Raw genomic sequence first — 12,508 nt, 5'->3', positions numbered from 1 at the left:
GGGAGATGTACAGCCCAGTGTATAGAGTGCAGGGGTCAGGACGGGGAGATGTACAGCACAGTGTACAGAGTGCAGGGGTCAGGACAAGGAGATGTCAGCACAGTGTATAAAGTACAGGGGCCAGGACGGTGAGATTTACATCACAGTGTATAAAGTACAAGGGTCAGGACGGGGAAATGTACAGCACAGTGTGTAAAGTACAGGGGTCAGGACAGGGGTCAGGACGGGGAGATGTACAGAACTGTGTATAGAGTGCAGGGGTCAGGACGTTGAGATGTACAGCACAGTGAATAGAGTTCAGGGGTCGGGACGGTGAGATGTACAGCACAGTGTGTAAAGTACAGGGGTCAGGACAGGGAGATGTACAGCACTGTGTATAGAGTGCAGGGGTCAGGACGGTGAGATGTACAGCACAGTGTACGGAGTACAGGGGACAGGACAGTGAGATGTACGGCACAGTGTATAAAGTACAGGGGTTAGGACAGTGATATGTACAGCACTGTGTATAGAGTGCAGGAGTCAGGACAGGGAGATGTACAGCACTGTGTATAGAGTGCAGGGGTCAGGACGTTGAGATGTACAGCACAGTGAATAGAGTTCAGGGGTCAGGACGGTGAGATGTACAGCACAGTGTGTAAAGTACAGGGGTCAGGACAGGGAGATGTACAGTACAGTGTACAGAGTGCAGAGTGTATAGAGTGCAGGGGGCAGGACGGTGAGATGTACAGCACTGTGTATAGAGTGCAGGGGTCAGGACGGTGAGATGTACAGCACAGTGTACGGAGTACAGGGGACAGGACGGTGAGATGTACAGCACAGTGTATGGAGTACAGGGGTCAGGATGGAGAGATGTACAGTACAGTGTATAGAGTGCAGGGGTCAGGATGGAGAGATGTACAGCACTGTGTATAGAGTGCAGGGGTCAGGACGGTGATATGTACAGCACAGTGTATAAAGTACAGGGGTCAGGACAGTGAGATGTACAGCACTGTGTATAGAGTGCAGGAGTCAGGACAGGGAGATGTACAGCACTGTGTACAGAGTGCAAGGGTTAGGATGGTGAGATGTACAGCACATGTATGGAGTGCAGAAGCCATGACTGTGAGATGTACAGCAGTGTATATAGAGTGCAGGGGTCAGGACGAGGAGATGTACAGTACAGTGTATAGAGTGCAGAGTGTATAGAGTGCAGGGGTCAGGACGGTGAGATGTACAGCACTGTGTATAGAATGCAGGGGTCAGGACGGTGATATGTACAGCACAGTGTATGGAGTGCAGGGGTCAGGATGGGGAGATGTACAGCCCAGTGTATAGAGTGCAGGGGTCAGGACGGGGAGATGTACAGCACAGTGTACAGAGTGCAGGGCTCAGGACGGGGAGATGTACAGCACTGTGTATGGAGTGCAGGGGTCAGGACAAGGAGATGTACAGCACTGTGTACAGAGTGCAGGGATCAGGACGATGAGATGTACAGCACAGTGTACAGAGTGCAGGGGTCAGATGTCTCATAGGGCCCCTTTTATTGCTGGTCAGTGGGACTAAAAAAAAACTTGGTAAAAATACCCCAGCATTGATGGGCAAAGGGGTTCACCAGGGAAAAAATACAATACATTCGACCGTCTATTTGTATTTAGGAACACTCTCATATGATAGAAATTGATGGAAAGTCCAAAAATTTTCCAGAACAGAACAGGAAGAGAAATCAAATCTTCCAGTGGGGACACCTCTGTCAGTAACAATGGTCTGAAAAATGAATTAAAGAAACCAAACATGTCATCAGTAATCAAAGGCTGATAGGTGAGCAATTCCCTCACTTTCTTCTCACTTCTTGTTGTGTTTACAGGACAGGAAGTGAAGGGAAATCTCCCTAACTGGTAAAAGAAAAAAAACAGATGTTAAAACTATGTTTTAAATTTGTTTTTACTTTTATTCTAACAATAAACAGATAATTCTGTGTGCACAGTACAGAGAGATATGAAGAGGATGATGTAGCCATTTTTTACAGCAGTCTGGGCATTTCAAACCTCAGACCCATCCTTAATGTTTGGAAACGCCGCCATTTTTGTTTGGTAACCATTGAGACACCCAGGTTAGCTCCTCCCTAATAATGAAAGTCGCCATCGAAAGGCAGGGGCGTGCCTGGCCACTCTACGCAGGCGCAGTATGACGGTCTGTCAATTGAGTGGTGTCGCTGGTCTCCTGTGCGCTTCTATCAGATTGTGCGGGCTCCGCGCTTCGTGCCACAGCCGCCCGGCCAATCACAAAGCTATCTGGGCGCCTAGCAGGTAAGAGCGTCCATGTGCACCCCAACACGCCTCTACGCGCGCTGCCAATCTATCGTCGAATTGTGTGACTGACACTTGTGCCAGCCAATCAGGTCCCGGGGGGACTCCAGGGCTGGGTGCAGCAGGTGGGGCACTTGTCTGTGAATTACAAATCCCAGAAGGCAGTCTCGTATGAGTGATTCATAGGAGAAGACGCAAAGCATGCCGGGACATGTAGTTTTAAAACAAATACACAAGCGAAACAATCAGTCTATATGTACTTATTATTGTATCATTATTATTATACCTCCATGGGGGGTAGGTATTATGCTAGGTAGGTACTGAGCTCTGGGGTGATGACGCAGAAGCATACTGGTGTCCAATAATGGCTAGGGACCCCATCCAGACCTCATCTAACGACCTGTTGCAGTGTGGTTGCTATGGGTTACCACCCACTTGCTGCCTGAAAACACCAATTTGGTGCTTGTGATATAAACACACCCAGATACCACCATCCCGTCTGCCCCCCACCCGTTGTGCCTCTGCCTGGCTAATTACTACATCGGCCATTGCAGGAAACCTATGAAATATTGATGTGAAACTTGCACCGAGCAGCTCCATAGCAACTGTTCATAGCAACGGTCGCCTTCTGGTTCCAATATTGGAAGCAGCACGTGACAACTCTCCTCCCATTGCTCTCCTGGGTTGTCACCCCATCCCATGCACTCCTAGCAGATTAGGAGGGGCCGCACTGACGCACATTGATCAGGCTCGGTCTATTGTTGTCATCATTGGGGACTAAGGTGGTCAGACTGGTTTTTCTTCCCTCCAGCTACTTCCTGTACAGTCGGGCTTTTCTGTTCCTCATTGTTCAGATTTTCTCGACTTTTGCTAAATCTGGGTGAAACGGAGGGGGGATTTACACTTCCCAACAAGTAAAAGGTTGCAGAGGTAAGTATGAGGTCCATCACTTTATATCCGCCCCCTGGAAACTGATATTTCAGGGCTTTGTTGCTGTTGGAGGGTAAACGCCCGAAGAGTCACTTTTTCCTATTAGAGAGATCTACCCGGGGTCTGTTTCCCTGCAGTGCACATTATAAGGGGTCCCCACCATCTCTGTGCTGTATTCCTGGGTTCGTACCCCTGCAGTGCCTATTTTAAGCGGTCTTTACTATATCCCTATTGGGTTCCTGGGTCTGTACCCCTGCTGTGCCCATTTTAAGGGGTCCTCATCATCTCCGTGCTGTTTTCCTGGGTCTGTATCCCTTGTGTACCCATTATGATTGGCTGCCACCATACATGTGCTGGTTTCCTGGGTCTGCACCCCGGTTGTGCCCATTATGAGCAATCTCTATCATCCGGTGCTGGGTTCCTGGGTCTGTACCCTGCTGTGGCCATTAGGAGGGCATTCACCATCCCCGTGCTGGGTTCCTGGGTCTGTATCCCTGCTGTGCCCATCATCAGGGGCTGGCAGTACTTTGCACTGCAATGTTCACCAATATTTAAGGAATCCAGTTCAATGTTTTGTTTCCATTTTCTGTGACCTCCTCTCACAGTCTTCCTGTCCTCCGCAGCCAGCAGCAGACAGCCCCCCTGGTGCGATCGTTGGATTGAAGTCGTGTCGATGGTGTGGCACAACCTGTCCCGTCTTCTCACCGCTGCTTCCGTCACAGCGGCACTAGCTGCGTTTGGAAGGTGCGCATACAATGACTTCTGATATGTAGGGGGGCTTCATACAGTACAGGGGCCAATCCAAAGCTGGCTTGGGACCCTCACCATTGGGCCCTGGTGCAGCGGCACACTTTGCACACAAATGTGATCGGAGGATAGGTGAACCTGCTGGGTGCAGTCTTGGGGAATCCAATGAGACTCCTTCTCACTATGGTTCTATACCTCTGTTCTTGCCCACCTTGGAACTCTGGTTGTCATTCAGACCTTCCTGGGCTTCCTCCTCCGCTGTTGTAATACAGAAGACTTTTATAGTGGTCCTAGGAGGCAAAGCCTAGGGATGGTGGGCACCCCTCATAATGGGCACAGCAGGTGTACAGACCTGGAAACTCCATGCATGGATTTTATTATTATTATTATTATTATTATTAATATTACTAAACAGGATTTATAAAGCACCAACATATTATGCAGTGCTGTACATTAAATAGGGATTGCAAATGACAGACAAATACAGACAGTGATACAGGAGAAGGAGAGGACCCTGCCCCGAAGAGCTTACAATCTAGTAGGTGGGGGAATTTACACACAATAGGAGGGGGATATGTAGTGGTGGGAAGTAGTGACGTTTTCAAAAGGCAGAAAAAGATGGGTAAGCAAGTTTGAAAAATATGGGAGAAGGGAGATAGGACGGTAGTTGGAGGGTAGGGAGGGGTCCAGGGAGGGTGATCAAGGTTACAGATATCTCTCTGCCATTGACCAGGTCTGGGATGGGGCAAGGGAGGGCAAGGGTTTGATAGGTTGATGGTGATAAGGTTGTGATCAGAAATGGGAAATGGTGAGTTGTCAAGGAGAGTGAGGTTGCAGAGTTTAGAAAATACCAGATCTAAAGTGTGTCCAGCTATGTGTGTGGGGCCATTGATTTTCTGATGGATGGGGGGAACCTTTAACAAAGGGGATGACAGGAGTTTAGGTGCAGGAATGGTGGTGGCCCCAAGGCAGTGCCGGTATACAGACACAGGGATAGAAGGAGCCCCTGCTCATCTCCTGTATCTCTTACTGCATTGATTTATGATTATACGGATCTCCAGATCCATACATAGTATGTATGAGGAACCAATGAGAGCAATGGGGGACCCACATGAGCGTGAGGCTTCCATAAGTATAGATACATGCACAGACTTTAGTGGAGGATTTCTCATGAATGGATCAGCAGTATGTTAGCTGCCCTTTCTAATTGAATGGGCCAACTAAACATAAGGCATGTGATTTGTCTAAATATGGAACAGCAACATTCATGGAGTAATGGAACCTAATAGAACCACCAGGTGATTCCTGGATCATTCCAGTGTTTTGTCTTGAGTTGTTCTCCTTGGTTGTCACTGATCTCTATAAATCCCCCCAACATTTGACCATGAAATGTACCAATCTAATGTTTGATCCTTTCTTCTCCCCACAGCATCGTCTTTGCCTACTGGTACCATAACCGCAGTCGGCAGCCTGTCATGGCGGGTCATGTAAAGGCTCTCACCTCCCCGTACCCCGGCTCGCAGGTAGAGAGGTGGCCGGTGCCCCCCGAAAAGGTCAGCTGGTCAGCGGATTGGCCGGAGTATCAGCCTGTAGAGTACACAGCTCCCTCTGTGCTAGCCCAGCCGGTCTGGGCGGATCCTCCACACAGGTTAGTGACACTTGGCTGCCCTCAGACTTGGCTGCCGTGTTCTGTATTTTCCCCAGCAGGCAGCTTTATTTTACCAACAATCCATCTAAACAAAATAATATAAAAGTCATGTGTAAGGTTGCTGCATTCTGTGTCCTGTCTGTATTTCCTCCAGATTGGTTCAGTAGTCCAGCATGACACAACTTCCTGTAGTGCAGACCAGTCACTGCTGTTCTCTGTCTCCGTGCAGGGTGACTGGTCTTGGCTCCACCCCTCATGTAGTTTTATACAGACAGCATGTTGTGGGAGGAGCTGGTAGGCCCCTCCCATAACTCTGGTCGCTGCCCAGGCTGTGCACAGCACAGTGATGATGTCACTGATACTTTTACGAGCAAATATCTGGGTTTGCAAAGGAATTTTATGCACACAATGTGTGTGTGTCCTTTGGGGCTATCTATTGATATCTTTAAGTTCAGATGGGTCTGCTGACTGTCACGTATAAAACGCTGCATGCAAGTGCACCAGTCCTTTGCTCCTACATCCCCCCAACCCCAGGGCGGTTGGGGTAACGAAAGGCCGTGGCTCCCCTGGCTTCTGGGACCCGCTCCCCAGACTCCAGGGCTGTGCCACCCCAGGTATGGTTGTCCCGCAGCCTCCCCCAGCCCTGCACTCTGCCATCTCCAATGCTTTCCATGACTTTGTATCTTGCAGCGATGATGGCTTCCACCCGCAGTACAACACCCTGGACGGCAATGTGCAGAGGACGAGCTTCGAGGGGGAGTACCCAATAGAGAACGGGAAGCCCAGGTAAGTGCACATAACGGATTCTGTTTGTGAGGTTGTCACAGTTCACCTCTGATATCTATCACATGTGTTGTCAGAAACCCCATTGGACGGACGGGGGTGATAGGAAGAGGGTTACTAGGAAGGTGGGGACCCAACCATGCAGCTGACCCCATCATTACACGGTGAGTTCCAATGGCTTCTTTTCTACATTGTTCTGGACACCATCATTAAAAAAAAGGCCAATGACTGCAGTTCTGTATTAGTGTCATTAAAAATTGCTTTTAGTCATATTTGCAAGGTGATCCCGCCATGAAGATCCTTGTGCAGGCACCCTACTGTTACAGGGTGACCACGCTCTGTTCCTGTCTCCTGGCTGGGCTCTTGTGTTGTCAGCCTCTCTCATGGACTTCCATTGTAGATTGGCTCGCACACGCATAGTCTGCTGATGTCACAATTAGGAAACCCACCCTGGCAAATGCCATGCAGCCATTGCTGGAGAGCATGTGGACAAGACGCAGCTCTCTGAATTGGATCACAACTACAGCAAGTAAAGTCCAGAATCTTCATTTGCATGCTAGTTTCAGGTCAGAATTGAAACCACTGGATCAGCCTGATGGCATTTTTTAATGGAAAGTTTGGAAATGTTGCTAATTTTCCCTTGTTATGTGATACTTCCCTGCACCTCCTAGATTATAAACTCTTCGAGGCAGGGTCCTCTCCTCCTCCTGTGTCACTGTCTGTATCTGTCATTTACAACCCTTATTTATTGTACAGCGATGCGTAATATGTTGGTGTTATACAAATCATGTTTATGAATAATAATAATAATAATATTAAAGCTGCAGCCAGGTATAAATGTGATTTGTGTAGAAGGATTTGTAATTTGTCTCCCTCTACAGGTGGAAGAGGAACACTGCAGGAGAGAAAGTGACAGACGCAGCCACCGGTAATGCCGTCCTGCAATTTGTGGCCATACAGAGGAAGGATTGCGGCCAGTGGGCCATTCCTGGGGTGAGTACACAACAGGCCGACACTCGTCCAATATCACCTCATTGGACTCAGAACTTTAACCTCAAATCCTATACACGCTGCATGTTTTTTTTATCACTTAATTGGATTGTAAAACGGGAAATCATTTCTGTTTTCATGAAACGGTGACTAATAAAACACACAACTCTTCACCTTGTATTACCTGAACAATCTGTTGCCTAATATAAGTCAGAAAGGGTTCCAGCTCTTACCTTGTGTTCCTTGGGGCGGGGCTGAAGTTCCATGTTTGCTGTGTCCACCAATGAAATTTAAAGCCCTAAATTGAATAAGGCAAATTCTGTTTGCTGAATGCAAACAGTGGTGGACAGATTATCTATTATATGGACCAAATGTGTTTGCACACTACAATAGGGCCAATTCCTCCCAACTATTGACAGGATGTGGTCATGTGACAACAAAAGCAGCAAGAACAATAGTGCTAGACTACATTTATAGTGGTAAAGGTGCCTGCATGAAGAAGTAGATGGTGAGCAGTTGTAGGCTCCTTCCACCAGCAACGATCTGCCAATAAATGAAAAAGCAACCAATGATGACTCAACAACTGCACATAAAACCGGGTACCTGGTTGCTCCATGCAGCAGCTTTGCATTGATAGTGTTGTTTTCTCCCTTTACAGGGCATGGTGGACCCCGGAGAGCTGGTCACAGCGACGCTGCGCAGGGAGTTCTGCGAGGAGGCCCTGAACTCTCTGGAGAGGAGCGGAGGGGAGAAGGACACCCAGGATAGGATTCAGAGCCTCTTCTCACAGCAACATTTACAGGTACGTCAAGAGCAGTCATGGGTTGTATGAACACCGGGTTACATGGACCCGACCTGTCACCAAGCTTCAGTTTTTGGGGCAACATATTCGGGTAAAAAATAAAACTCTTTATGTAGCATGTAGTGGGTGGGGCCTGCTTGGCCCCTCCCACAGCGCTGTACACTTTCACAAGATAATACCCATATTTCTCAATCTATGAGATGTTGTATTTTACGTCATATTGTAAGTGATGATGTATATTACAGATCTACAGGGGGTACGTGGATGACCCCCGGAACACAGATAACGCCTGGATGGAGACACAAGCCGTCAATTACCACGATGACACAGGTAGGGACATCGATACCCGAGCACACGTCTTCCATTCATTCTCTTCTCCCTGCTGACGTCCATGATTTCCTCATCCCACAGGGGACCTACTGGACCAGCTGGCATTGCAGGCCGGGGACGATGCTGGGAAAGTGCAATGGGTGGATATTAGCCAAAAGTGCAGCCTGTACGCCAATCATGCATACTTCATCCAGATCGTGGCTGAGAAGAGAGGGGCACACTGGTAGGCTTCCCCATCGATATGGCCTTCTGAAGATTTTACCACAAGAACTGATTTTTAAGATAAGAAACCTAACTCCAGGCAAAGCCTATTTGTGGTGACATTAAAGGGTGTTAGAAGCTGTGTCAGGTATTTATTGGTGATCCTTTGTGGTGGATTGGGATGTATTTTGATGACATGGAAGAGAATCTGCCAAGGCAATATTGGTGGTGGCATTGTGATTAAGTAGCTGGGACTGCGCAGGTCCTAGGTTTGAATCTTGGCCCAGAGTTGATGTCCTCCCCTGGTTGATGTTGGTTTCCTCCAGGAATTCTTATTTTCACCTCCACATCCCAGAAGTGATGAAAATGATCAAACTCAATATATATATAATTTATATACTTGAAATTCTGACCACAGGCCGACTCATTTCAGGGACATGGACCTCCTTCGTCAGGGCTGCAGCAAAACATATTATCCAATCATTGCAAAGCTGAACTCCAAAGAAACAAAAATGAAATTTAGATGCAGGGACCTGCTTTATATACCGAGGTATATTATACCCAAGGTATACACAGAACAGGGAAAGGAGAAGCAGTGGAATGATAACCCTCACTATCATATCAGCATGCTCCTTGTTAGCACATGGGCTCTGCAGCAACTCATTGGCTCCCCCTTCCAATTCTCCATCACCCAGTACCAGGGTATGGGGGATTGGAAGCGATTCATATCAAAGCAACCATGGGCACTGCGTGTATTAAAATATATATATATACCCTGTATAATAATAATGTTTTGATGTCTTAATTTGTGTGTTATATATATAAATTCTGGAGTCCAGTTTTAAAGGATTACAGATTTCCTTTAAATGCCAGGATTGGCTCCATATCACCTGAAGTGTATTTTGCAGATGGGTGACTGGCTGTAGGGATTTGCAGTGACGTTTTGTATACAACAAGTAGCACTCTGCCCATCGCCAACTTACATCTAAAGCCTGGCATGTGAGATGGTAACAGGAACAGCAGCGGCCAATCACCGAGGTTCTGAACGACTTCATAACCTGACGGAGAATTTTCCATCTGTTTTTGGCATAATGTTTTTTTTTTCTGCAACCTTTGGAACGGAATGCAATAAAATATTCAGACGGGAATTGTGTCTGCTGTTTCATTTTTCTCTCCTCTCCTCATTATTTATTTACCAGGATTTATATAGCAGCAACATAATATGCAGCACTGTACAATAAATAGGGGTTGCAAATGACAGATACAGACACTGACAAAGGAGAGGACTCTGCCCCGAAGAGCTTACAATCTAGGAGGTGGGGGAAGAATCACACAATAGGAGGGGGATATGGAATGGTGGGAAGTAGTGAGGGTTTAGGAGGCAGAAGAAGACGGGTAGGTGAGGTGGAAGCATTGGATTTAGAGGGCTCTTTTAAATGAGCAGAAAGGAGCAAGATGAATAGGATGAGGAGACCATTCCAGAGAGTCAGGGCAGCTCTAGAAAAGTCTTAGAGTCGTGCATGTGATGAGGTTGTGAGTGAGGAAGTCATTAGTAGGTCATTGGAGGAGAAAAGATATCAGCTAGTGGAGTATTCTATCAGATCAGGAAGGTAAGTGGGAGAAGAGCTGTGCAGTGATTTGTGTATCAGGTAGGTAGGTGGAACAAGAGCTGTAAAGTTGAAGACAAAGCACAGGAGATTAATTTGATTCTAAGGTGAAATAGAAGCCAATGAAGAGAACTACCAAGGGTGATTTGTCAAGTAATTCCTTCATACCAAAGGATAAATCTGGGTTTTCATCACCAATGTATTTATTTTCATGCTTTTTCCAGGTAAAGGTGTGGTTAAACATGGCAGCCAGAAAACCGGCATTTGCAGAATAACAGGTGGCAGTGGCAGCCTCTGTGTCTCTCAAATAAAAAAGGATTTGATTTTTGTACGGCATTGACTACATCGAGATTCCTAAAGCTGTGTAACTGGCGGAACTGGAGAATTCCCCTCTTAGTGTGTGATACTTCCCCCGCCTCCTAGATTGTAAGCTCTTCAGGGCAGGGTCCTCTCCACTTCTTGTGTCACTGTCTGTATCTGTCTGTCATTTGCAACCCCTATTTATTGTACAGTGCTGTGTAATATGTTAGCGCTATATAAATCCTATTTATTAATAATATGCTCTAAAAAGTGAACCCTGGAACCGGTGCCCCATTGGAAGATTTTCTCTTTCCTTCTGGTTGGATATAAATTTTAGTGTTGGATTTCTGATCACTTTCTTTCTCTATGACAATGATCGCCAGGACAATGAATTTCCCTTTTGGGCAGTAGTGATAAACCCTTCCCCACCCATCATGTTTGGCCTGGAGCTACACTTTAATGACCTCTTTTGATCCTGCCCTGTCTTTGCGTCTCCTTGCTGCCCTCTTCCACGTCTTTCTATCTGCCGGCTGCACTAGGGATGGGCAGGAACTAATCACAACTCTCTGACCCTAGGCTGCCGCCCAAACAGGTTCTGTCCATGTGCAATCAGGTGAGCGGGCATATACCTGCCCAGGAATGCAGGTGGGTGTGTTTGTAATCAAGATAGGGAGTTAACCTCTCAGGTGCCTGGGATCTGCTTTTAGTTCTGTGCAGGTACCGTGAGAAGTGTCTCCAGGAGATCTGACATCATACAGCACTGCTGACATCAGAGGAGGTCCATGATCGGAGCTGGAAGCCCTGCGGGGTCAACGTGCTACTGACCTCAAACTGCTGATGGGTGCTCTTCTGTCCTGCTGATGTTCAGCATTCCCTTCCAGTCCAGAGAACAGCAACAAGATGGGAAAAAAAGAATGCCAATAGAAATGGGAGGGTGCCTGTGCCAAGAGAGGGGCCCGGGGTAAATACGCTGTGGCCAGTGAGAAGGGAGGAGCTGGTACCCTAACAGGAGAAGAGCTGGGAATCTGTTCCAACCAAGGAACTCAAATTCTTTGCCAAGGAAGGAGCTAGTAATCTTTGCCAACTGAGGAGCTGGGAATCTGTGCCAACCAAGGTGCTGAAATCCTGAGCCAGTGGAGGAGTCAACTTTTCATATCAGGTAAGGAACCATTCCGGTACTAGCAAGAAATTCTGTGCCAATGGAAGAGCGAACAAACTGGATTACTCTGAAGTGGGCATCTTATTCCCAGATAACGAGACCTTGACAGAAGAGCCATGGTTATTCTTTGCCCTCTAGGGTGGCAAATCCTGTACTTTGTGCCAGGAAAGGTTGCAGGTTGCATGTAGATAGAAGAGCATTTGGTAGTCTATGCCTAGGAGAGGGGTAGATAGCTTGTGCCAGGAGAGGAGTAGGTGGGCTAAGATTACAACAAGTGCCATTTACCAGGTTGCACTATATTAGCAAAGGAAAATGTACAGTGCCAGGAGAGTACAGCTTTGCAAGGTCCAGTCCCCAAAGGGAAGGTGCCCAGTGCCAGGACTGTCTATCTGTTCACAGTCCAGAACCAGAAGAGAAAATGCCTAATGCCTGGACAGAATAGCTGAATACAGTCTAGTACCCAGTGCCAGGACAGGATAGGCATAAATAACAGAATACCAGAAGGTGCCCAGTGCCAAGACAGATTAGCTGAATACAGTCTGCTACCCAGTGCCAGGACAGGATAGGCATGCGCAGCCCAATTCCAGATGAGAAGGTGCCCAGTGTTAGTATAGTATAGGCATACACAGTTCGGTAGCAGAAGAGAAAGTGCCCAGTGCCAGGACAGAATACCTGTATACAGTATAGTGCCCAGTGCCAGGACAGAATACCTGTATACAGTATAGT

The 12,508-nt window shown here is 47.4% G+C and overlaps 2 protein-coding genes across 3 annotated transcripts in view; both read left to right on the top strand.

Annotated features, from left to right (window-relative positions):
* The first annotated feature begins 2,143 nt into the window (after positions 1-2,143).
* Positions 2,144-9,864, top strand: NUDT9 (nudix hydrolase 9). Of its 2 annotated transcripts, XM_072417236.1 has the most exons (9): positions 2,147-2,285; positions 3,839-3,959; positions 5,392-5,610; positions 6,301-6,396; positions 6,471-6,557; positions 7,275-7,386; positions 8,042-8,185; positions 8,431-8,515; positions 8,597-9,864. In XM_072417236.1, exons 2-9 carry the CDS (start codon positions 3,889-3,891, stop codon positions 8,740-8,742), a joined length of 960 nt encoding a protein of 319 aa, XP_072273337.1. In that variant the 5' UTR covers positions 2,147-2,285; positions 3,839-3,888; the 3' UTR covers positions 8,743-9,864. The 2 variants fall into 2 exon arrangements, with proteins under 2 accessions (XP_072273336.1, XP_072273337.1); XM_072417235.1 differs by lacking the exon at positions 3,839-3,959 and having other exon boundaries at positions 2,144-2,285.
* A 1,395-nt stretch (positions 9,865-11,259) lies between these two features.
* Positions 11,260-12,508, top strand: part of GDPD3 (glycerophosphodiester phosphodiesterase domain containing 3) — a 9,357-nt gene continuing 8,108 nt past the window's right edge. Inside the window, exon 1 of the mRNA XM_072417230.1 lies at positions 11,260-11,782. The gene's annotated coding sequence lies outside the window, so the exon portion shown is untranslated. The remainder of the gene's footprint in view (positions 11,783-12,508) is intronic.

This window comes from Pyxicephalus adspersus, chromosome 7, assembly GCF_032062135.1.
Source record: "Pyxicephalus adspersus chromosome 7, UCB_Pads_2.0, whole genome shotgun sequence".
In the NCBI taxonomy this organism is placed as follows: domain Eukaryota; kingdom Metazoa; phylum Chordata; class Amphibia; order Anura; family Pyxicephalidae; genus Pyxicephalus; species Pyxicephalus adspersus.
The sequence above is the reverse complement of the archived record's forward strand: the minus strand, read 5'-3'. Positions and strand labels throughout refer to the sequence as shown.

What these genes read in the sequence shown, in the direction of transcription:
- NUDT9 (XM_072417235.1), top strand. Translation starts at nt 2,164, where the DNA reads ATGACGGTCTGTCAATTGAGTGGTGTCGCTGGTCTCCTGTGCGCTTCT. An exon ending in GCCAGTGGGCCATTCCTGGG is followed by an intron (nt 7,387 to 8,041) that starts GTGAGTACACAA and finishes CTCCCTTTACAG; the next exon opens with GGCATGGTGGACCCCGGAGA. An exon ending in TCTCACAGCAACATTTACAG is followed by an intron (nt 8,186 to 8,430) that starts GTACGTCAAGAG and finishes TGTATATTACAG; the next exon opens with ATCTACAGGGGGTACGTGGA.